This window comes from Mchenga conophoros, linkage group LG4 (assembly GCF_057382185.1).
Source record: "Mchenga conophoros isolate Kocher_MC1m ecotype Shallow Benthic linkage group LG4, M_conophoros_male_GT1.1, whole genome shotgun sequence".
Classification (NCBI taxonomy): Eukaryota; Metazoa; Chordata; class Actinopteri; order Cichliformes; family Cichlidae; genus Mchenga; species Mchenga conophoros.
The window spans coordinates 16,671,366-16,697,501 of NC_140529.1; the positions used below are offsets into that span (position 1 = coordinate 16,671,366).

General features: G+C 43.0%; 1 protein-coding gene across 5 annotated transcripts; it reads right to left on the reverse strand.

Moving 5' to 3' along the window:
* Positions 1-609: 609 nt before the first annotated feature.
* On the reverse strand, positions 610-25,675 carry usp7 (ubiquitin specific peptidase 7 (herpes virus-associated)). 5 transcript variants are annotated; one of them, XM_085270703.1, is made up of 31 exons: positions 25,194-25,675; positions 20,431-20,535; positions 19,583-19,781; positions 17,524-17,662; positions 17,221-17,309; positions 16,987-17,095; positions 16,132-16,262; positions 15,922-15,976; positions 15,721-15,801; positions 15,279-15,369; positions 15,076-15,158; positions 14,633-14,742; positions 13,745-13,922; positions 12,966-13,110; positions 12,646-12,776; positions 11,276-11,410; positions 10,714-10,815; positions 10,150-10,255; positions 9,350-9,442; positions 9,159-9,226; positions 8,820-8,920; positions 8,344-8,497; positions 8,039-8,106; positions 6,971-7,079; positions 6,021-6,098; positions 5,828-5,928; positions 5,133-5,232; positions 4,665-4,784; positions 4,496-4,567; positions 4,290-4,380; positions 610-2,630 (listed from the first exon to the last, which is right to left on the reverse strand). In XM_085270703.1, exons 1-31 carry the CDS (start codon positions 25,279-25,281, stop codon positions 2,524-2,526), a joined length of 3,339 nt encoding a protein of 1,112 aa, XP_085126829.1. In that variant the 5' UTR covers positions 25,282-25,675; the 3' UTR covers positions 610-2,523. The 5 variants fall into 5 exon arrangements, with proteins under 5 accessions (XP_085126829.1, XP_085126826.1, XP_085126824.1 ...); XM_085270700.1 differs by having other exon boundaries at positions 13,766-13,922; positions 25,194-25,430; XM_085270698.1 differs by having other exon boundaries at positions 6,971-7,073; positions 25,194-25,430.
* Positions 25,676-26,136: the final 461 nt, after the last annotated feature.

Here is a 26,136-nt window from a genome sequence, read left to right on the forward strand (position 1 = left end):
TCAGTTAATATACTGTTCATTTAATATTCAACCTTCTATTATTTTGAGCCAGCCCACCATCTTGTGACATCATCCAGTCAGTAAGGTGGGCAGTTTAATGTCAGATGAGTGATGTGAGTCTGGTGGGGATGATTCTTGTGGGATGTGATGTGTGCATGAATGATAAGTGAGTATTAATCTGTGTTGCAGTCTCCTTTCCTAAATAAAGAAATTACCTATTTTTGAAGTATCTTTATGACTTTGGGTGATTGTACTTATATTGTTATCAGTCCAGTTCTTTTTGGTCACTTCAAGTAAGTTCATAGAAGTGTGAGGTTATTTATTTATTTTACAATTTCTGCTGCCCTCTTGGCTAGATCGATCTTGAAAAACACTTTTAAATGTTAATGACACTTTTTACCCAGATAAATAAATGATATGTAAAAGTCACTTGTCATTTCTGGCTCTACATTACTTGATATTCTTCGTGATATATGGTATAGCTATTTTTTGACAGATTTGAGGTCAACAAGTCATTTATAACAGCTTAAATTTCTGCAGTAATTTTTTGGCAAATACCGGGAATCGCAGGTCGCACACTGGCACGGATAAGCAGCAGCGGTGCGTCTATTTGTTTTTATAGAAAATTTTTATTCAACATACATTTTCCAGCAAAAAGGCAATATACAGGAATAGTTGTCGTACACTGCTGCTACACTGAGGATTTTAAAGTGGAAAAGATCAAATTAAGGTGTGATTCTGCAGGTCATCTCTGTACTGCACTTCTTAACAAGACAAACCAATGCAGTTAGTTTTTAAAAGAAAAACAATCCAAATGTAACAGAGGGGGAAAAACCTGTCAATGGTACATCAGGAACGCAAAACAAACGAACAAAAAAGAAACCTACACACAAGAAATATGAACACCTGGCTCCTTCTGTACCCAACAACAAAGGCGTGTGTTTCTCTTAAATTTTACACGTTCATATTTTTAAATATACAATTCTTAAATGTTGTCTGTACAGAGCCAGCTATGCGCTATTAGGGGTGCATTCCATCTGTGCTTTAAAAGAAAGAAGAAAACAAAACCTGAAATTAACAAAGGAAAAAAGAAATTCATAGGGCTTAAAGTGTTTCTTACAATGCTGGTTTTTTGTCTCCAAACAATCCTCAAACCAGTGGGGCTCTAAGTGTCTGCAGCTCCCTACCAAGCACAGCGCAGTTACTGCTCCCAACCACCAGGGGGCGACAGATTCAATCAAGAAAGAAGAGAGGTTGCAGCTTGCGTATGTGTGTGTGTGTTTTACAAGAGGAATGACTGAGAGGAGGGGGGGGGGGGGACACAAACCTTTAGCAACCCCCCAAAAAACTAAAAAGGAAGTCATCAGGGAGGTAACACATATCTGTGCGTGTCTGTGTGTGCGTGAATGTTACCTAGCAACTCACAATCAGGAAAAAAAAAAACAACTACTTTTGCCAGACCTGAGAAACTTCTAAGGTTAATTTCCAACGTTCAAGAGGAAATACAGACAAATCGTATTTTTCCCCATTTATTTTAAACAGATTCTGTTTTGCAGATTTTTTTGTTTTTAATAATACAAGGTTTGCAGAAAGAGACAAAAAAAAATTTATTTTTTCCTCCAACCAAACTAAGTGGAAAAGAGAACTTGAGCGTAAACTTGGAAATACTGATTTTTGTTGCTCTGTAGGGATGGGAGCAGAAAATATAAGGAAACCTCATCATAAGAGCAAACCAGAGAACTTCAGGGTGGACGCCAGCCCGCAGCTGCTTTTGCAAAAATTATTAATAATTTTAAAACGACTGCATGTCTCCATCATTTCTGCAAGTCAGTCCTCCAAACAGCACACTCATTGACCTCTCCGCACAGCAGTGTGACGCCCCTTTGAACAACTTTATTTAAAAACAACCCCCCAAAAATTGTGAAGGGGGGAAAAAAAAAAAAGCTGTAAATGAGGTGGAAGTGAAAACTAAGCCTAGAAGTTCATATTTATATATGAAAATATTTATATATAGCATACATATTATATATGCTATACTGTGTCGTGATTCCTCCTAATTTTTTTTTTTAAACCATAAAATCCAATTACACGTCTCCCATTTCTGAACAGGCAACAAAAAGCAGTCAACAGGCAGACAAGCCAGAAAAAATAACCGAACAGCCTCAAACGTGGAGGGAGACGATTTTTAAAAAAGGGGGGGGAAAGGGAAAAGAAATAAAATGTACAACAAAATAAACAGTCAGTGGTTGGTGCGGTTTATTTTGTGGTTGAATAATCCATCAGCTGCAGCAAGATCCCAATCACTGAAGACATAGTGCCGGTGTAGAGCTGTAGAGGTGTCCAGGCGGGGTGAAGTGATGAACACACACACACACTCTCTCAGTCTTTCTCACGCACAATCACACACACACACACGGTTGTTGGTTACAGTCTGTGGTTATGGTTTGTTAAAGTAGGTAGGGATGAAGGCGGAGCAGGAGAGGATGAGGAGGACCAGGGGAGAAGGTGGGGGTGGGGGCTGCTTTAGTTGTGGATCTTGATTGCTTTCTCCAGGTAGGTGTAGCGACCTCTCTTTGGAGCTTTGTTGAAATGATCCAACCCTAGCCAGGGGCGCGGGTGGGACATGTTACCTACACAGGAGGACACATCAGAGAGGCCATTAGGAGAAGTGACAGCGCCACCTGCAGTACAGAAATCACATGAACAGTAACAGGAGCAGTGGGAGTATTTCTGTAGCCCGCGTGACATCGACATTAATCTCGGGTGTCGCTGACACACCGGCCAATATTAGGAACGTGAAGAAAATAAAGTCCAGTTTTAATGATTCTGGTGACTGGGTTGGGCTACACACATCAAAACTATCGACTGCAGGGGAGCTTTTGGCCATTTTGATGCAGTTACATTACAAATAAGAACCAATCACTGCTGCAGTGAACAAAACACCAGAGGTGCCGTGTCACACTTGTAAAGGAATCACTAGAAAGGCAGTGTGGTAAATACTAGAAATACACATGCCAGCCGCTTTGTTAGGTACACCTGTGTAACTGTTTGTTCCCACACACGCGCACACGCACGCACACACGCACACACAGATCTAATCAGTCAATCACATGACAGCAACTCAGTGCATTTTGCCATGCAGACATGATGAAGGTGACCTGCTGAGGTTCAAATTCAAAATCAGGGAAGAAAATGTAGCATGGTTGTTGGTTTCAGACTGAGTGCTTCAGAAACTGTTGATTTGGTGGGATTTTCCCACACAACCATCGCTGGGGTTTACAGAGGACGGTCCGAAAAAGTAAACAGGGAAGCAGTTCTCTCTCAAATAAGCACTCGTTACATCCAAGGTTACAGAAGAGCATCTCTGATTGTCATAGCCTGAAACAGATGGGCTACAGCAGCAGAAGACCAGCCCAGATGGCACTCCTGTCAGCTAAGAACAGGAAACTGAGACTACAATTTGTAAAGGTTTGCAAAATTTGGACCACAAAAGATCAAACCGTCTTGTCTGAAGTTGATTTCTGCTGTGACATTCAGATGGTATAATGTGGCAAAAACAGAATGAAAGCATGGATCCATTCTGCCTTTTATCTACACTTCAGGCTGTTGGTGGGGGTTTAGTGGTGTGGGGGATATTAGTACCAAATTAGCATCATTTAAACACCACAGCCTCGCCAAGTATTGCTGCCGACCATGTTTATAACCATGCACTCGTCTTCTAATGGCTACTTCCAGCAGGACAGCAAATTATGTCACAAAACTCAAATCACCTCCAACTACTTTATTGAATGTGACGATGAGTTCACTTTACTCAAATAACTCCCACAGTCACCAGATCTCAGTCCAGTAGAGCACCTTTGGGATGTGGTGGAACGGGAGATTCACATCACGGATGTGCAGCCCATAAATCTGCAGCAGCTGTGTGAAGCTGTCATGTCAATGTATCTGAGGAATATCTCTAGCACCTTGTTGAATCTGTGCCATAAAGAATGACGACAACTCTGATGGCAAAAGCAGATCCGACCCAGTACTAACACAAGGTGTACCTAACAAGGTGGCCAGTGAGTGTACATAAAAGGTCTTTAAAGTTCATTATTAGGTGGATAAACTTGTATAAATATGAGCAGCCGTGACATTGAAGTGGTGCATGACGAGGCACTGTCACAGTTTCATGCTTTTGTTTTATTTTTGTGTTTGGCTCTAGCCTGGTGTCGTTCAATCGGCGCAGTATCAGTATCAGCAGCAGTTACACTGGTATCGCTCCCAGTAGCGCCGCAGGCAGTAAATACCTGGCTGTGGTTCAAAGTCCTTCAGGTTGACCTCGTACTCATCCTCATTGATGTACTGATGCCGACCCATCATCACAATTGCAAACTTGAACTGAAAACACACAGAGACAGACATCTGGTGGTTAACTACCCCCCTTGTTAACACTTTAATTATTTCAGCATCAGGAGAACGCTGTTTAAGAAGAAGCAAACCAACGACGACCTACCTTCTCAAACTCTTTCTCCTGGATGTCCAGCATGGTCTGGATCCTCCTCATCACCTCCCGAAACGACTCACCCTGCACAAAGGAGAATAGGATGGCAGTGAGTCAAGAAGAAATAAAATAAATAATAATCCCCACATTATGTGGTACAAGTAAACAAAAAAAAACACACCTGTCTGATCTTGAGCAAGAAGGGAATCCCAAAGGTGCCAAAGACCTCCTTATGGAAGTGAGCAACAGGAATTAGCATTTCAGTGTCCTTATCCAAGTCCACCTGGTCCAAAGGAATCTCCTGAAAAAGCCAAGCAGCACAAGAGAGATGAAGGAAGAAAATAAGCTCAGATCAAACCACTGACTATAAAATGTAAAAATAAACACACTGTTTTTACCGACACCTGGTGGTCAAAGTTTTTAACGCGCTGTAATGACGCAAGAGCTACAGAGAAAACTGAGCCAGAAGCTTGGTATTTAACCTTTAACAAGCATGAAGAAGTAATACTTCTACTGCTAACTGACTGGCTGTGAGGGCAAAAATACAGTGTCGGCCTGACGGCGTGTTAAGTGGAAGTTAAGCGGCTAACATAAAATAAACGACACAGTGAAACGCGCTGCACAGGCAACGCCTCGCATAAACACTCACCTCTATTCTGAAGGTGCGGCTGGCAGCAGGAGATAAACATTCTAGCAGCTCGTCCTCCTGGTGAACTCCGATGATTTTATAGCTTACTATCTCTAACAGCCTGCAGAGGGAGAACGAGGGAGGAGGCATTAACGCTCTGCAGGAGCTTCTCAAATGCAGCAAAATCTGATTCTGACATCACACCAGGGAAAACAAGAAATTCAACCAAACTAAAGGGAAAGGTGCCAGTGCAGTCACAGAGAGCAGGTTTACAGAATGAAATGGGGCTGTGCAGGCCGCGGTTGCTGTGAGGGTTGTAATTGTCAGACTATAATTTTGTGAAAAGTGTTTAAAAAAAAGGAGAAGCAGCACACATTTCGCACGTGGTTAGGATTAGATTAAAAAAACAAATCAAAGGGGTTAAACAAAAGCCAAAATGTTACCTGGATCAAGATGAGTGGAAAACTAAAGTGATAAACTTCACTACAGACAGTCTAGGCCACAACAACAAGCACTCAATCTCTAGTGATTTGCCCAGTGTCAAAGATAATGTTCAAAAAGCTAAAACGGACCATAGTGTGCTCGATTTTTTAATTTTAACTCAGTTTACCATCAGATGCAAACTCCCCGTACGGCAGAACAGCTGGAGCAGCTGTCAAAAAGTTCTGATTGCAACCACTGAGAGGAAGACAAGCAAGCCAAACACAGATGGATACCTGAGCTTCTCAGAGCCATTTTCAGACAGCTCCACAGCCTTTTTACATTCTTCCAAAAGGTCCCGCACACAGCCGTGCTTGTCAGGGTAAAGAGTAATCTCCTGCAACACAAGAAACAGTTTCATGTCTATGGTTGAATCACAGAAACATTTTTCCTTATGTAAAGGTTTTTGGGGTTTTTTGAGTGTCGTACCTCCTCTCTGAACTGGCTGTTGAGCCATATGGATTTAAAACTCCTCCTGTTCTCAAAGTCTGTTATCTTCATCTTTAACTGAGAATACATAATAGAGAAAAAGAGAGAGATAAAAACAAAGTTACTCCTTTTGTGGACTCGTAGGATGTGGCCTTCGATTTTCTTCTGCTAATCTGGGGCCGGGTCACTGGGCCAGCAGCCTAAGCAGAGAAACCAAGACCTCCCTCTCCCCCAGCCACCTCCTCCAGCTCATCCAGGGGAACTCAAAAGCGTTCCCAGGCCAGTTGAGAAATGTGGTCTCCCCCGTGTGTCGTGCGTCTACCATGGGGCCAGGGTAACATGAACACCTCAACCAGCAGACATCACAGTCAGATGCCTGAACCACCTCAACTAGCTCCTTTCAACATGGAGGAGCAGCGGCTCTATACCCGGTCCCTTTCAAATAGCTGAACCCCTCACCCTTTCTCTCAGGGAGAAATTAGCCAACCTTCAGAGAAAGCAAATTCTGCCTTTTGTATCTATGATCTAATTCTTTTGGTCACTACCCAAAGCTCGTGACGTAGGTGAGAGTAGGGACGTAGATCAAGATACAAATCCCTGTCGCTCATGAACAAGACACTGAGATAAGTCATCCACCTGAGGATGTAACTCGTTCCTGGTTTGCAGGAAAAATTTGAAATAAATAAAAACTTTCTCACAACCGTTTGTGTGTTAAAAGTTCAGGTAGTCAGAAAACATTTTTACCCCAATGACTTTGTTTTCTGTCAGACATCATTTTATATTTTATAACGGAGGAAAGACAAAAAGACATTTAAGATTACCAGAATTATTACCGGCACTATGAAACACTGAGCTCCTTTTCAGGGGAAACACCAGTTATCTTACTCGAAAGAGAGAACAAAGACAAACTTGAAATCCTGACACAGAAAAAGTAGACAAACCAGTCCTACCTGCTGGTAGTAGAGTTTCTTGGGCTGCCGAGGCTTGAAGAATTGCAGCAGGTCCCGCAGCGTTCCCTCATAGTTGTGTCTGAGAGGATTCCCTGGACCGTCCCTGTACCTGGCCACCACACCACCAGGCAGGGGGGGAGGACAACAAAGGGGAGGGAAGAAGGGTGGAAGGAGAAGAGAAAGAAAAGTGGGAGGAAAAGAAGCAAAGAAGCAGAGGTGGAGGTGAACAGCAGAGCAAGACGAAAAAAAAGAAGCACAGAGGGAGAGGGAAGAGTAGGAGGAAAAACAACAGAAGACAGGTGGAGGGGGGACAGGTTATGCAACATTTCTACTGACAACTGCAAGTAATCAAATCAAAGGCAAACCTGACAAAAGCTACGAGTCACAACACTATTCAAACGCGGTCTACACGTTCCTTTCTACATGTCAAACAGAATTACAGGATTTTGAGTTATTTAGGAAAAAACAGCCTTGAAACAACACTGCATTATTCATTAAACTACAGGCCGTCTTTAGCAGATTTTCCTGGCTCCAAATGAGCCTTCTGGGAGATGACTACGCACGTCGGCGAGATCGATCTATGTACAGTGAAGGTGATGAGTCAGTTATTTGGCCCAAATCCATGTGGTTTCCTATTCTTTCTGACCATCAGATTAAGAAGCAGCATAACACGCTTCAGTAAATAAAACACCAAAAATAACGAAACCGGTCAGAAACATTTTGTCACAGTCCCTCTATGCAGGAAAAGCCTTTGTTTAGTATAACCTTTTTTTTGTCAAAACCACAAAAAAGGGATAATTACGCTACAGCAAAAGCATAATTACTCAGTTATGTGCAAAGCAAGAACTAAAGTGCTCTCCCTTGTAGTTGACTTCATGTTCAGTGTTGTTTCAAAGCCCTTAACTGCATTTTTCCTGACTATAAAGGCCATATTTTGGCTTACAGTGAGAACAACGGCTTAAGAAGAAAAAAGAAAGAATGACAATCACTATTATGCACTGTTATTGTTACTACATTTACGAAGAATGCAGTGTGTGTGTGTGTGTGTGGATGAGACAAGCCTCCTACCCCTGTGACTTGAAGAACTGCAGTAGCATGGGATCTGTGTTCAACCTCTGCGCTACAGTCTTAGCCACCTGACAAACACAAAAACAGACAGTTCATGACGGGCCTGTCAGATTTCACCTGTCAATCAAATTTAATGCTAGCAGGTGGAGGGGGTGGGGGGCAGCAGAAATCCACTCCCGGATTAACAGTAGCAGCAAAAAATAAAAATCAGTCTTCGTATAATGACTCGGCAGCTTCACATGAGTATTTTTTAAAAATAATAAGAGTTAATCAATATTCATCCAAAGAACCTCAACCGATCGTACCTGAAAATAGTTCATGCGGTTCGACAGTGTGACCACAAAGCCGGGGTCGTTGTGGATGGTCTTGTCGCAGAAAATGACGTCCACCCGGTGGTAGAGATCCCGGAAGTAGTCCTTGGCCGTAGGCAGCTCGCTGCTGTCGTTCTCTGGGTCGTCCCTGTGGTGTTGGAGAAAGGTTGGAAAGACAGTTTGAGGTACGGGTTGTGTTGTAATGACGGGAAAACAGAGATCAGTGTGACAGAGGGAAGTGTGAGTGAAGTGAAGGTAGAGGTCAAGGACAGAAAGCGCAGGTCAAGAAGTAAATGAGGGCACAGACATAACAAGTAAAGCTAACAAGTTCTGCAACAATTTCTCAACCAGAGCGTCATCAAAGAGAGACATTTAAAACGAAGGCAACTTGAAGCGTGTCGACCTCGGGAAGATATCAATTTGGCAGATTTCTCAAAGCACAAGTGCCAAAACCCCCCAAAACAACTTACTTCTGGAAGACAATGATGTCCCCGTCCATGAGCTCGTCCAGGGCCTTGTCCAGAGAGACATCATAGTCCTGTATCCGCTCTGTTAGATTGGGCTTTACTTCCTGTAACACACCAAGCATCGGGGGTTATGCAGTCAATTTATCTGCTAAGTGCAAGATAGTATTTATTTTTGTGGCAGATGTATGTATGTACCAAGGCCTACATATGACAGAGTGTGCACATGAGAGCCTAACACAGCTTCTGTGCCAGATAGAGGAGCCTGAGAATGTGAGAGTGTGAGGGAGCAAGTGAGAAAAAGACAGGAGTGTGTCAGCGACTGGGCGTCACAGAATAGATCACCTCATAGAGGATAAGGCTAGTTTCCTGCTGAAATCCTGCTCTCTCACACATGACTGGCAGCAGGTCTCCTGGTTAGAGGGAAAAAAGAGAAGCAGAGAAAAATCTCAAAATCTTTACGTTCACTGCAGACGAAGAATTCACACACTGCACCTTATGACAGGGTACTGAGGTTATAACAGAGTCACGCTTACTTATTTTGCAGGATATAGGTGTGTAGATATGTCCACAATAATTTAAGCTTCTGGTTTTGGGGTCATACATCTTCAAGAACAACATGACATCATCTAGAAGAGAAAAACAAAACAGGGCAAGGTGAAATCAGCAGCTATACAACACGCCTGCCAAAGAAGTGGTTGAGGAGCAGTATAGCTTCAATTTGCATAAATATTGTTCAACTGAAACACTAAACAAAGCACAAAACGCCACTTATGGTTCTGCATTTGTGTCTGTTGGTGCAGTTCTCCAGCTATGCAAAGGGAAAGATTGAGCGAACTGAGAAACAAAGAGATACGTCCAAGCGTTTGCAGCCTTCGGGTTCACTTAGTTCTACTATGAAAGTTGTTTTTCACAAACCACAAGGATCACCAACACCACGTAAACTACATGTCTCGCATGTCTCTGACGTTGACCCCAAGTGGCAGCAGGCAGCTACAACATCGCACTACAAACAGTAGCATGCCAGAGCCTTTAATCAGCAGCTAAACACAGTGTTAATAATCATAAACACTCAGAACAAACCCATCAACATTCAAACCGATCAGTAACTATGTTACTGAGTAACTAGTACTCTACGTTTATGACTGTGACCTCTAAGGCATTGTGTCGATTATTCTTATCTACACGGTACCAACACAGGCAGCTATGTAAGTGGAATCAAAGACTGACACCTGAAGAACATGTTTTCTACAAAAATGATATTTTAAAAGTTTAGAGAAAAGAAAGTGCTAAGACTCAAAGTCTGATGATGAGCGCCAATGGATGGAGAACTTACGGTCTTTATCAAACTTGGGTAACGTGGCCCCACTGGCTGCCATCTCTGGATCTACAGTCTCCAAAAATATTGTCCAGGGGTTCTCATTGTCACTCAAGTCGATCATCTGAAACACAAAAATGTTCCAATCTTTAAAAAAAAGTTTCTTATGTTACATTTAACTGAGTCATAAACTCAGGAGTGGTCCCAGGAATTAAAGTGACATAAAACTGTTGCATTATACGGAAAACTTGTAAAGAAAAAAAAGACTTGTAAACAAACTGAGGATTTTTTTATTTTATTTATTTTTTTAAAAAGAGAGATTTGACAGGTGATTCTATACATGGAGTAGTTATCCAGGGATTCAAATTAAACTCAATTTAGATAATGATTCATAAAAAAAATAATTCAGGGAGTGATAGTTCCTTCTAGAACCCGTGCTCTAAATCCTGCATATTTTTGAACTGATCTTAGCACAGTTGTTCTGGTTCACTGGCAGCTTTCTTTCATTATTTTAATGCAAAAAAAACTGGCTAAAGCATACAGGAATTTTTGAAGATGTGTGCCACAGGTGCAAACACCTACCGACTTGTTGCAATCGGCCTCGTAGTCGAGCATGGCAGGTCGCTTGGTTCCGTTGCTACGGGCCTGCATGGGCCAGAGCCTCATCTGGTCCTGTGGAAAACCCTGCGGCACATCAATACAGTTTCAATTTGCGTATAAGATGTGGGAAAAGCAGAAACGTGTTGAGAAAAAGACATCAAGACTAAAATTTCCAACTGGTATTTACTGATCAACCGCAGGGAGCCAGAATTTAAGCAAGTGTGTGTACATGTGTGCTCCGCACTGTTGACAAGCTAACAAGCCCTCTCTTTCAGCCTGGGGTCCGAGCGTGAACCTGAGACACAGCATGTGCGTGAATGCGGTTTCTTTCACAAATATTAAACTTCCACCGAGCACAAGTTACTTTGATGAAAGATAAGTTTACTGACTAAACATTTCATGCATCTTGAAATCTACAAACTAAAACTCTTCGCAGTTAATCTTAAATGGTTTATTTTATTCTTTAATTTAAAAAAAAAAAGTTAGAAATTTCATCCAAATATCCATCACCATCAAAGAGCATACAGTCCCACAGATGCCTCACCATGGTCTGGGAGAGGTTCTGGACAAACTCTTGCAGCGTGGAGCTCTTCAGGACCTTGAAGACCGTGTACTTCACTTTCTCCTCGTCGTACATGTCGTTGCCCTGATGACCGCAAAACTGGTCCTCGGTCACCATCTGCCCAGAGAAGGAAGATGAACAGCATTAGTATAACTGGACCAAGAACCAAAGTGTGAAAAATAAGAGACTAAAGACTTCATGCAATGAAAACTCACTCCCCCACACCCAAGTTATCTCTAGATCTCGACAAAGCAAGAGCTTCATTCTTTGTATCCACACTGGTGGTGACATTTCACTGCAGCAGTCAGTAGCTAACACACACACACACACACACACACACACACACACACACACACACACACACGAAATCATAATTATGTAGAGCTTTCTGTTTAGAGGGGTGCTCCACTGCTAAGACTTTCAATGAGGTGTCAGTTCTGATGGCTTACAGGCAAAGTGCAAAGCAAAGTTTCACACAGCCTCATTACAGCCTTTAAATGTTACGCTTATCACCTCTTCAGAGGAAAATAATGAGCGTAATTAGCCTTTGTGCTGCCTTAATACTCGAACAAGTAAGTAAGTCAGTGCTGAAAAGGGTAAACCTTTATCATTTAACAAGCCATTTCCTCATTATCACTGACTGCTCTTCTCCCCATCTCAACCACACAGAGACCGCCAAACCAGAGCGAGAAGACCTGCAGTTGTGCGTGCCACTTGTAGGTTACACCGAGTCCAACAAAACACTCGAACACTTTGCTTGACAGAAAGAAGAAGCTTCCGTTTTCCAGCCCGTCGTTAGCCCGACGATCCGATCCAACATAAATGTCTAAACGTCATCTACTCGTTTTCAAAAAGGCAAAACAGTTCATTCTTATCGCACTGAAATCCAGCATTCATCCACCTATGAAACATATCTGCCCCGTCTAAAGGTGCACGATGTTATACTTTGCATAGCTTCTCACGAACTAAGCTGTTTCTGTCAGGCCTCTTATGGAGGTCGACTTTATTGGGTTCAAGTTCGAGCTTCAACAGAACAAATATACTGATTAATATGAATAAATAATCCGAGAAGTACCGTACGAAGTCCTGCACCTTTACACACTTTAAGCAATAAACACCAAACCATCCAGATTACAGTATGATGGCGTAAAACGGCACAAGCTGCTAGGTGTGGTGTTTCGACACAAATGTGGCTCTACCTGAAATCCACAAACACAGCTTCAATTTTCTCCTGTACTTCCTACACTGTAGGTTTCTCATGTGCTGTATACTAAATTATTCAGCCACCCAAGTATTTTGATCGCAAAGTATCAAAGCACCACAGAGCGCTTAAATAACCTCCGATTCCCTACCTGGACCTGCATGTAGAGGTGAGCCTCTTGGCGTTCCTTCCTCTTCTGTGCCTCCACCCTCTTCTCCTCCTGCAGACGCTCCACCAGTTGCTGGGGGATGTCCACGTCGGTCATCGGCTGGAGCACCTCGCCTGAGTGTGGGTAAAACGGCAGAAGTGATAATTTAGTACAACAGTATTATTCACTACAGTCACCTCCATGTGAAACAGGAATTTTATTTGCACTCATCAGCTCAGAGGAACCCTTCATGTGTTGCTGGGAAAGTTTCTCATACCGATGTTTTTTAAATGACGAGTGAAGAAGGACGGATGTTTACTTACTGAGCTTGGACTCACGGATGTAGACCAACATGTACGCGTTGGTGCAGTGGCGGACGGAGAGGTCATCGTCGTGTCCGCCGTAGTTGTGTTCTATGGCCTCCTCCTTGGTGCATCGTGACACTACGTCATCATCAAACTTGCACCACTGCAGAAAGAGACAGAATGATAGACGGAGACAGATGGTGATTGCAGGATGGGGTCCCAGCCAGAGGAAGCCAGAGGAGGATGAGGAGCAGAGGCGAGATAGGGGTGGGGCAACCACCAAGGATTGGAGTGGAGGGGAAAAAAGAGAAAAACCAGAGAGCACTTAAGACAATCATTGTCACACAAACCTAAATGCAGAATTAATGTAACATCACACTGATGTGTGTATATCAGAGGGGTTTACTCGATGAGTATGAGATTAAGAGTCTGAGCTGAGAGCTCGTGTTTACATCCGACTCTTTACACTAACACATCTTTTCTGACAGCGTTTATTCCACTAAACATCTAAATTGTGAAACATCCCTTTTCTTACATTAGGTGATATCGTCTCACCTGTCAGGAAGCTTGTGTGTTCTGTCATTTTCAGTATAATAATCACTGCAGACCTGGGAGGCACTTATTCTGACTCTCAACCCTTGGATCTTAATGCATGCAGCTGTATGTAATTAATAAACACTTAAGGTCAAGAGGTAAGATAACATAGCTCTGAATTCCTCCACAACATAAACTCCTTTTTGTTTTTTTGTAAATTTGAGCATTTTTGGTGAAAAGTGCAGAAAAAAAATTGTTCTCACTATTGGATCCTTGACACTCACTTTGCCGTCTCCTTTGGGGTTAAGATAGACGACGTAGTGACCGCCATGGTTGTCCCCGCTGTGGACTAGCACAGCGTGGAGGATGTAGTTGGCTGGGTCCTTTGAGTCTGGCTTCTGGAGGAACTCGTCCAGAGGTAACTGGTCTGGAAACTCAAATCTAATGAGCACAGAAAGATGGCGAGGCGTTAGAGACAAAGAAATTGAGAAGGAAAAAAAAAAAGAAAAAAGGATGAGGTAAGCAGCAGTATTTAAAAAAATGGAAAGGTAGAAATAAAAAACAAATAATGTGAAAAAACAATGTGTAGATTAATACAAAAAGGGTCAAATATCAGCCAAAAAGTAGCATAAAAATGGAAGAAATCAAGAGTAAACTTGAGCATATTCAAAACTACTGTCATTCCACACCCACACCCGTGTCTCCATGTACGTATACAAAGCCCTCAGGATGCCAGTTGGCTGTAGCATCATCACAAGGATGAGTCAGAGCTCATCGAAATGGCACAGCAGAAAGTTAGCACTTCTAAATGGTAGCGTTTGCTACAAGTGTCACATTATTTCTGCTGGATTCTATTTTTAACACCATTAACTGTACACAGATTGATGGCACAGAAAACAATCTTGGTTCCTTTCTCACCGTCTGAATAAGCGAGGTCAGGGCAAGCTTTTCACGAGTGTAAAGCTCAAGTGACATTCCTCCTTTAACCTATGCTACAATGGAGCAGACCTTCTCTAAAATTACATTCGAGCAGCACAGTTACCGTCTCATTGTGTGACGGGGAGTTATCAGGGTGCGTTCTGCACAGTAATTCACAAGTAACCTTACTTCAAAAACTATTTTTAAAGCATCAGCTTGTTTTTTTTCCTTACCTGTCATTGATCTTGATGTTTTGGTCGGTCTGTGGGTCGTACATGAACCTCATCAGCTGCAGATGGAGGATCGGAGGGAAGGTGAGGAACTTCACTCCCTTTTCTGCTTCCTGCGACGCAAAACAAAAATGAGTCAGTCATCTGGTGAGGACATCCCATTGACATTAATCCTGCCATTATAAACCCTTTCAGCTTTAGGCTGCTCATTTAAACCATATCAAAACAAGGCAGGTAAACAAGCTCCAGATCTTATTTTTAGAGCTACATATTTCTGTAGCTTGGCAAGAAAAACCGGAAACCTACTGATCCATTTGAACACGTCTAATTTTTGGAACACCAAATATTTTTTCACAATGACATAAAAACTAAAATTTTAGTCCACTTTGCTTCAATACCAACAGCATGAAAGCAACAAGAGCCAACAAATTGCAGAAATACTTCACCTGCAGCCCGTGTTCTCCTGCGTCATATTTGTTGTCTCCATCTAACTGCTCGGTTGCCACATAATCTTTGAATGACTCAAAGACTGGAAAGAAGCAAAGATTATATTTAGAAAATCGCCGCTTTGATATGTGTGTGTGAAAATCATGATCATGCAGGACAAATGTGCCACTGATCAATAAAACACCACATTTATGCTACTCACTGTTCTTCTTTCCTTTTATGCTAAGCTGGATGTCATAGTAGTCCTCTATCCGCTCAGACCTGTAGTCCACATGCTTACACTGGATATATGACTGCAGAGTGACACACACACACACACACACACGCAGAGTCAGACTATACGATATGAGAGGCGAGTCAGAAACATTATTTCTCATCGGGTCACGTCTTGATTTACCCTCAGTCTATTCTTAAACTGGCCTTGTTCCAGGCTACATCCTGTGCTGTGTTAGCCTACATCATGTCGCTGTGTTTACAGAATCTACTGTGCGAGACGTGCTGCAGAGACATTACTGAGCAAAATAAACACTATAAATTTCCCCTCATAAGAACAATATTGTACAAAAGATATGCAAAATATGACCATAACTAAAAGGGCGAGTCAGCTAAGAGGAGGAAGAGACGGAGAAAGAGAGATGACATACCACCATCTTTCCTCTGAAGAGCTTTGGGATTGTTCCCTCAACACAAGTGCCTTTCATTTTGTTCTCTACGTTGTCCAGGAGCTGCAGTGCGCGCGCGCGCACACACACACACACACACACACACACACACAAACAGTAAATACTGTCAGCTGTTGTTCACCGTGCATACAGGACCTTTTTAAACGTGTATAGGAAACTCACCACTCTGCACAGCTCCTGCACATCATGTTGCATGAAGCTATCTAGTGTTTCCCACCTGCACGTAAAAACACAAACACCAAGTGAGAGAATACAACCAACCGTCACAACGCTTATTGTGAAATTCTGATGGTTGACCCACATGTCAAGCATGCAAGGATCTAATAGTTTTGCTTACAACACATATAATATTCTAAGCAAGTCCTAACTTACCCAAAGGACTTCGTGAGCTTCTTGGTGCCAACCGGTTTGTCGCTGTGTTGCAGCTCGTAGAAAACCCTCTGCAGTGCCAGGGGGACGCTCTTAGAGGAGTCATCTCCTTCTGTGGGCATCATGTAGACCGCCTGGGAAGGATAAGGATGCTCCAGGATTACAACTTTTATATAAAACTAATCATCTTAGGCTGACTGGACTATTTTTGTGAAAACATTTACTATATTTAAACTCCAGATATGCTACTGGAAAATTTCAAAAAGCACTTTGATCGTAGAATTAAAAGAGCCAGCATGGGAGCAATGAAACAAAAGCAGCAACTATAGTAGAACGTTACAAATAAATAAATATGCATGTCATAAAAATATATATATTTTTCAATATGTAGACGATGATATTTGAAACTGTTTCAATGCTCATTTCCACCAGGGTCATTCGCCCTGGGTCAGTAGCATTTTCTTGGCAGTAGAAAGTTGGCACGTGCAGAGCTTAACAACTGAGCTTGTTGGCTAAAGAAAACAGCAGTCGTGTCTATTGGAAATATTTCGCATTTGGGGGAAATAAACACAAGAAAGCCGATATACAAGATCCACTCATTTAACCAAGCACCTGAAAGGTGGAACTACTATATCAAGAATTAAGAGCTTTGTGTGCCTCATGTCACATTACAACCTGCTTATTCTTACTTGGATGAAAAATTAAAAGCTTTATGACCGTATTGAAAGTGGTGCTGAGAATCAGAGGGTTTAAAGGTATTTTAAATAATCAAATCTATTATGTTAAGAACCCTATAACAGATAAGAAAAACAGCCACAGCCACACACAGTCATTAGAAGCCACAAAACAAAACCTTACCCGTCGTAGCTGGTTGGTGAAGAAGAGTGTCTGTAGCAGGCTGTTCATGTAGCAGGTCGCTCCTTGGTTCTTAAGTCCAACATAGCCTGTGTGTTTCTTTGAATCCCAGCTGGTTACAGAGACCAAAAACTTCAGTTAGTTATAAGTCATAAACCCTGAACAGAACAGAGAAAATGCACATGGGAAATAGTTTATAAAGACAAAAATAAACGACTCAAATAGAACACAACATACGCCACTCCGTGTGGGGCATCCGCCTGGACGTAGACTTCGAATGTAACTTTGTCGTCGTCGATGAAGCCCCTCTCTGGATCGGTCACATCCTGAAATGCATCATTGCAAAACAGTTAATCTTTTTAAGAATAGCAATTTGTAGTAATGAAAGAATACAACCAGGCCCAAACAGAAGGTTAACAAAGTGGTAACTGCTGAGCGAGAAGAAAAAAAGAACCCCACCAACACTCACAGCAAAAATATTCCACTGTTTCTTTGACAAAAGTAACAGTACATTAATTTCTGACAGGTTTGTGTACTTACACTCCAGGACATAAAGTTGGAGAAACCCCAATCGTTCTCTTTGTGGAAGAACAGGTGACTGATCCTGCGGCTGAATGACTTCTCGTCGTCTTTGTGGTTAATGATCTTTAGCATGGCCTGTGCGTGGCAAGACCATGACCTGAAACACCAAAGACACGACACCTGAATACTAAAGAACTGTTTAAAAGTTGTATTATTTCCTCAGGAACATTTTGGCGGCACTGAAATCGGCACATTTAGAAGACTGCGTAGGCTACGACGTTAAAACATAGGAGAGCAGGACCAGCAACCTGTGCAAACTTATGAGCCAAGTAAGCCATCCAACACTGTTCCACTTCAGCTACTGAAAAACATAAAACAGTGTTGTGCACGGTAACAGGATAAAGCATCAGATGCTAATTTTACATCCTTCCACACCATTAACCAAGATATACCCAAATCACCAACAGCATCTATGCATCTCTCAGAGTGGCATTACAAACTGAATCAATCTATAAGCCTCACATTTACATCTGTGCCCTCCCAAAGCTTTCAGTTTACACACCAAAGATATATTAAGAAGAGAAAATATAAACCCAAACACACAAGGGTATTTAAAAACCAACAACCCCCACCAGGGAAATAGGGCTGACAGCACATTTTCTAAATGAAGTTACGCAGCTGAGTTGCACAAAAAAAAAAGAAAGAAAAGGGCAAAAAAAAGTGACATTCGATTGTGAAAAATGACATTTCATTGTGGGAACTGGCAGCTGTTTGTCTCAAGAGAGGCACAGAAAACAAAAGCTAGGTTGCCACCAGAGCAGTGGTTAAAACCAGCAGCTGTGACCCCGTTAATGCAGCAATACCCAACCGCAACACAGGACGGCTGGGCTGTAATGTCGGAGCACGAAAGCTGTGCAGGTTTCAACTCCTGCTACTTCACACAGGGAGCGACGGGAAAGTGGTGAAGGCTTTAGCCTGCCACGATCAGCGAATATGAATCGTCTCGACGACTCGATAACAATAATTCAACAACCACTGTGTGGCAATGATGAAAGAAGGTTCCCAATCCAACTGTGCTCCAGTAATCAAAGCAAGCCCCCCTTTACATCAATGCACCTACAGGAGCAGTTATGATTGCGCCATGTTGTTTGGATTTTTGCAGCTATAACACAGACAGTGAAATGGAGCAAAACCTGCGTCTTTTTCTTGAGGAATAATTTGCTCTGATGTTTTAAAGTATTTTGACAACACCAGTAAAAAAAACAACAAAGATGTCATAGGTGTAAACCTTCAAACAGCAGGCTGCCTGCTGCTCTGGCAGGTATCCTACTGTATAGGACATGAGTGAAGAAAAAGAGCAGAGTATTTAAAATTGGTCTAATTGTGTAGTTAAGTTAACATTAAATACCAGAGCTTTGCTAGTCCCAGCTATTAAGCAAACTGGGAAAGAGAAAGATGCCGCTGAAAAACTATGGAAGAAGCTTTGACTGTCTAATAGGACGTCGAAAAGCACAGAAACGATGCAGCAGGATTGCCTCTTTACCTTTCACTAAATTAAAAACATAAATCCAGTTCTAATCTAATTTCACCGGCTCCAAACTTGACTGTGTGCAGTCTTAACAAATATGTTTTCCCATTAGCAGCTGCATTTTACAAAACAGCAATAAAAAGCATTTCCACTGCAGTCTCACAGTATGGGATAACTGCGCCGAGCTGCTGCGGTCCTGCCAGGTACCAGAGACGACCACAACCACTGTGCGTCAGGCCTCCTGGCTACACACTAAAACCTCACTTTCACTTCATTCACTCAGAACATCATATATCACATGAGATACTTGAGAGTTTTTACTGCAGCTTTGGCACATTTCAATTCGGGGCTCTAGGTAAACTACATCCCTCGAAGCGGTGTAGTGGATAAAACATCTGCAGGAAGTTCTTCACAGCACCACTGATCCCGACTTACAGTAGAAAAACCTACTGGAACTTTCAAAGCAGCAGAATTTCCAAGAGAGCATAAAGTGAGTTGATAATCACAGCTTATATCAAAAGGCCCACATCCCAAACCCCTCTTACGTACGTGGAATCTGACTCTGCATTACACTGCAGGAAGAAGCCCACGCTCTTCTGGTGTGGTCGGTCAGGATAGAAGCGCGGCATCACCATTATCTTCCAGGGAAGGTTCCGGACAAAGCAGGACGGGCTGAGCACTGACTCGCTCAGGCGGCTGAAGCGCTCCACCACGAACCGGAAGGTCGCCTCCGACCGCCAGCTAGTGTCTGTGAGAAGACGGGAGGGTGACGCGTTAAGAGGGGGAGGAGAAGATTTGGTGTGTAACAGATTCCCTCTGATTCACTGAGAACTTTTAATTCGATACAGCACTTCTGCTTTATTTGCCCAGTGATCCAAATAATTGGGGTCAGAACTGTCATTATTCCTGGACACCTGCAATCCGACAACAGAAATACGAGACAGAGTTCCACCCCACATGTTTTGGCAGTAGACGGTTGCTGCAGTCGAGCAGGGGTTAGCCTAAACTGCCCACTATGATGCAACAGTGGTGCAGCACAGTGCTGCGGCACCATTTGATTTTTATTAACCTCATAAGTTATGTTTAACTCACGCTAAAGAACGTAAAAGACATAATTACAAGTTACTTCAAACAACTTCTGAAAACTGGCAGAAGTAAGAGAGCTTACAATTACATTAAGTTAGAGAAAATACCGTTTAAATTTAATTCATACACTGCCAATAAATAACATGGACAAGAGTCTTTATGTTTTCCCACTGACAAGCTGTCAGCATTTGAGTTACTACATATAAAGACATTAACTTCAGGTGTAATTTCAACCAGACGACCTACAGTTTCTTCTACTCGAAAAGCTTCAAAGAAACTAAAGCGTTTGCAGAGCTGCACATAATCCTCACCATCCTCCATGTCCTCCTCTGTATTGTTGTGTCCGTCTGCCATGGCCACGTTACCATTGATCACTGGGTTGGCGGGGATTCTTGGAGGATCATCTGTATCCCCAGCTACACAGGGAGAGATAAGCAACATAATAAGACTGCATGGATATGGCGTTCCTGGATAGATTAACATGTTAGACACCCCCTTTTTTTTCCTCTTTACTTGGGGTAAATGTGGCTGAAAACTGCATTCCCAACTTGCAGGTGTCAAAAGGTCAGGAACGTGCAATCGAAAATCCCTCTAGGATTAATAAAGCGTGGCAAGTACTTTTATATGTTCATTTTGAGATAGATTTTGGTAGCCCGACTGAAAAAATCGCTAGCTCCGGGATGTCGGGCTAGCGATATTGCAAGCCCTGTATCTGATTGAGGAATCACTCATCTTTGGAAAAGAGAGTTTATTACAGAGAAATGGCTCTTTCCAAAATAAAAGCTATACTATCCGCTTCTTCTGGGCTATATTCTCAGCAGCATAAGGAGAATCATGTGCTAACAGCTGTCTAAATGACTCGGCTAAAGTTAGTAGCATGCTTGCTTTTTTTTGTCTGCTTCCACTTGTCTTTGCACTACGATGATGTCGGCGTAAATGTGCAGTCATATTCGTTGTGTTCCCGCTAGTGCTTTCAGGTTAATCTCGTTGAAATGACCTTAACGCCACAACACGGCAAATCTCCGTTAACGAGCTACCGCCGATCACTCCGTGCATGGGGCTAGACGGCCAACACGTTAACGAGCTAACTGCGCTAACACACTAGTTCACACCAATGTAATTGAGCATTGCATGGCACATCCAACATACTGTTTTACTTTAGTCCATGACTTGCTTACCTTCAGGGTCATACGTCACATGAAAACCAAAATAATTCCAAACGCCAGATCTGAATGAGGGTGGGGGAGGTCCATGTTGCAAGGAGAGCTTAACTTCTGTCTCGCTAGCTTGCCCTGCGCTCTTCCCTCTGACGATGCTGTCTGTGTTGAGCGCTCAGTGGATCTGCGCTCGACAGTGCAGCCTAGGCGGAGTAGTCGAACACAGATTCACTGAGCGCTCAACACAGACAGCATCGTCAGAAGGAAAATTGATAAAATAAATTACAAATGTTGTATTGTTCGATACATATGCGTACCGAACCGAAAGCACTGTATCGAATGGTTCAATATCGATACGAATATCATTGCACCCCTAATATATATATATATATATATATATATATATATATATATATATATATATATATATATATATATATATATATATATAGTGGGGGATCCTTCTTTTACTTTTTTCTTCACTTTAATGGGAAAACCCCGCTGACACGGGATTTTAAGCCTCCTTTCTCAGTCTGTGTATGACAGAGTGAGAGCAACAGAGAGCGAATGTGTGAGTGTGTATACGTGTGTATGAGCATAACAAAGGCCCAGCGACACCAACAGTAGGCTGGGTAATTACGGATACAATGCAGGATTAAGCAGCAAGTCATCATTCAGACAAAACACACGCGTACAGGGGACAATAATTATCCCAGCTCGGCAGCTCGACGCACAGTCTAATTTACCAAAACACGCCGATGAGGGAATCAGATGCGCGCTGAATCGACTTCAAGGAGTGAGTGAAATCTGGCCGGATCCTGTGATGTCCCAAAATGGGTTGCTTTGTCACCTCGTCTCTTGCGCAAAGTTTTGCGTGTGGCACTCCTCTGTGTCGGTCTACAGGTAACGCTGCTGACCGAATCCTCCAGGAGACTGACCTCATTTACCCAAGCAGATTACACCATGCTATTGGGCTCCGTCAGTCAGCTCCATGACAACCTTTTGTCCCGCCCACTGTGTCAACCTATGCTGAAATGTATTTATTAACAGATCTGTCACCAAAAACTGCAACAGTAAGAGCTGGGTGTTTTACTTATGGGACAAAAATCCACAAAGAGCAAGACTGCAGAGCTTACCCCGACTGGCTTAAACTATAAAGAGAATAAAAATGAACCCCTGTGATTTAGCTTAAGTCTCACTATAGCTGCAGTAACCCTCAAGTGAAAAGTTTTTAGAGAAAAAAAATGCTAATCTTTTCTAATCTTATGAAGCTGAAATCCTTTGGACTAAAAGCAGCAAATGAAAGTTTGTCAATAATCACACTCAATCTTCTCCTCTAATATACAAACTTTATGCTGAGCAAATGGAAAAAACACTCCAGATGTGTGGTTAACCCACACCAAAAAGGTTATAACTGCATGGTTGATCTTGTTACAGTGACTTGGCACTAGGAGGCTACAATGCAGTTTGCTGCATCAGGCCACACTAAGCTGTGTTCCTGTACTTTGAGCAAACTGGCCCTAAATGCCCATAAACAATACTAAGTCCTCACCAAGGTGCCAATTGTACCCCTTAGTCTTGTATTTCTTAGAACCTTTTGAATATAAAGGCATTAAGATTGTTCAATATTAATTTTTAGAGGGACCCATATAAAAGCTTGGCCAGCTATGTGACAGCAACAGCCCTGCTTTTAAATTAGAGTGCGGAGACACACAAAAAAACAAAAACACAAAAAGAGGCAAAATGATTTAGCTTTGCCAAATGAGTGATGGTGGGGCTGCAACTGCATGGCGCCTCATACCATATCGGAAATGGAGTGTGGGAGTGTGTGTGTGTGTGTTGCTTCTGAGAGAAGTCAGAAGCACCAGAAAAAGTGAGCAGTTTGTTATGTCAACTTGTCTTCACTGTCCTTGTAAGGCTTCAGTGCACCTAAGGATAAGGTATGATAGGAGAGGGGGTGGGGAAGTCCGCTAAATGCACCTGCTACTAGTGATTAGTGTTACAATGAATCATCAAACAATGGAAATGTTGTGCCTGGTCATTTCTTTATTTACTCCACAGCATGCATGTAACTGCTTAAGGTCATTTGTATAATACGTGCTCCCAAATAACAAGCAAAAGCGTGTGAAAACATAGTAAAACTAAAAGGTCTGAATGACGCAGTGAAAGTGCCCACTGGTCCATACTCAGCCCCAAGTTGACATCATTGTAAACTTAATAAAAATGCTGGTAGTGCTGGTGTTGTGTGTGCAGACTGCTTAAATGACCGCCTCGGACTCCAAACTGAACCCCAAAAACGAAAAAAAAAGAACAAGAAAAAAAAACAGATCATTAAAAATGGCGAGCTCCATGCCTTTTGGTCTTCCATACAATGAAGCAGCAAATCCCCGCGCTGCCTCTGTGCGGGCCTGGCTTACCGCAGCGGCAACTACCGTTACTTGCCAGCGTTGCTCCACGTTTCACGTAACGACACTAAATACCAGGATATAAATTAACATAAAACGGGATAATGTACGCTTGGTGTTCCACATTGTTATAATTTCAGCAGGGATAGCTAAAAATGTAGTGTGTTAGCTAACACAGGATTGACGCATCTGCGTTCCCGTTAGCCACCTTAGCAAACACTAGCCACAGATTCACCTCAAGGCCTTTATTAGCCAACATTAGCTGGAGTCAAGAAGTACCAGCTATTGATGTAGATTTACTGTTAGAGGAATCGTTTTACCCTCAGCTGCTAAATTATAACCGTGAGATAAAATTTAGACACAAGCTAAAAGCACGGAGAAAAAAATGCAAGGCCCGGCTCTCGGGCAAAAGGCAAAATCTTAACGATGCAAAATACAAGCCACCATTTTGGAACGCCACACACCCCCTCCGTGTACTAGTTGGCTAGCTAGCTAGCATGCTAGCTAGAGAAAGAACGTAACGAGGTGCGCCTTGGAGCTAATTGACTAGCTCAATATTAGCAGCCGCGCTAGCACCGTTCTTCGCGTTTTACAAGGCGTAACGCGCAAAGTGGATGTTAGTGAAGCAGATACTCTGTTACAATATGGTAACATGTCAAACTTTGGAGACACACCTAACATATTTTTACCCAAATGGTCAACCGATCTCTTTAGCCATTTAGAAACCAGCATTTAATGTACGAGCAATCACACGATGCTAACGCACACGCTCTCACTGTTAGAGGCTGAACCAACGTCACTTGTCGAACAACAACTAACAGACTAAAGTTTAACGTTATCAGTAAAAAATAAAAACATATATATCACTACTTTATTCGCGGGAGAAGTGATGAACGCAGCTAGCGATAGCTGTCAAAATCACCCCAAAAGCCCACACAGCCAAGTCAGAGCAGAGAGATTAATTTACCTTAGCGTTGGATCCGTGTTAATTGCAACACTAAGCAGACTGTTTACAAACACTTGGGCCACCAACAAGCATCGGGCCCGGAATTCTGTGAGTGCAAGCGGATTCTAGACGGCGGTGATTTGGCAATCTCGAAGCAACAAGCCGATGAACTGTTTATTTGGAGATACGGTTGCCGATCAGAATGAATGATTTATGCGGCTAATCTGCGACAATGTGCGGGGAAAATGCCACCGGTTCTGGATAAACCTGCAAACAGCTGAATATCGCAAGCAAACGAAGATCGTTAAGGACTCGGTTTGCTTGTAACGCAAAATGAGGTCAGCTGAATACAAATATGCTGCATCGGACGCACAATCAGCAAAAAAAAAAAACCAACCGGCTATCTCTGCTAGCTGCAGGCCTCCGTGTTTACCGAGATGTTGGGCTCAGTTAATGCGGATAAAATTCCGTGCATTTCTCGTGCAAATGTTAACTTATGGCACAAACCTGGTTAAAAAAAAAGATTAATAAAAAGTCCGTTCACTTTACTCGGGGCCATTACTTACCTTCCATCTCCATGTCCTCCGGTTCACTGAGCTGCTGCTCGCCGGCTTTCTGTTGCTGCTGCTGCTGCGTGTGGTGATGGTGGTTCATGTTGGCAGGTGGCGGTGTTGTTGTTGTAGGTGTGATGCGGTGTTCCCTGTTTTCTCTGTTGCCCTCGACCTTGTCCAGGGTCGACTCGGTGGGGAACCGGGTTCTGGACTGCTGGTGAGGTGTAGTGGGATGCGGAGGTGGGGACAGGTCGAGCCTTGGCGGCCGGGCCTGCTCTGTTGCAAACTCGGCCTTGTCCGCTGTCAGCGCCGGGGAGTGAGGAGGGGAGGTCGGCGGGGGAGCGGGTAGAGAAACGCGGACGTATTTGCTCGCTATTCGCCCAATCTCGGCGCCTTTGGTGGGTGCGAGTCGCTGGTTGACGGCAGGGGTTGCGATGGATGTAATTAGGGGAGGGCGGGGGGACTCCGAAATCGGAGGCCCGCTGAAATTAGCTAAATCAATCCGGGTCTACCCCGGGAAATGTGGGGCAATAAGAGAACTCTGAGCACGACCTGCACCGTCAGGTACAAATACCCTGTTTCAAGCTAGCGCTAAGCTACCTGACACTAGGCAGCCAAATGGTATTAAAGGTACGACAATGAAAACAAAGGCTCATTTGCTATACACACACACATTCAACAACTTTGCCTGCGATATCCCCAGTCTGTGTGCTCCTCCGATTGTCCCTCGTCTGGGGGAGAGCGGAGGAAAAAGCTATCCATTCAAACCAGCTTCCCAATACGGAATAGCACTGATGTTAACGTTAATTTAGAAGTTCGCGGAGACGAGAGTTTGCGCGGCCCGACATAAACCAAAATCCTCCAAACCGCCCTAACACGACAGACGACGAAACGCTGCAGCAGCTCGTTGCATTTCTAGCTATTCCCCTCGCTTCTCGTGAAGAATGTGCCCGGTCAT

Excerpts from the sequence above, each read along its gene's own strand:
- usp7 (XM_085270703.1), bottom strand. The coding sequence starts at position 25,281 with ATGAACCACCATCACCACACGCAGCAGCAGCAGCAACAGAAAGCCGGC. Across the intron at positions 15,802-15,921 it reads TGCAGGAGCTGTGCAGAGTG|CTCCTGGACAACGTAGAGAA; the intron begins GTGAGTTTCCTA and ends CGCGCACTGCAG. Across the intron at positions 5,233-5,827 it reads AATGGCTCTGAGAAGCTCAG|GCTGTTAGAGATAGTAAGCT; the intron begins GTATCCATCTGT and ends CTCCCTCTGCAG.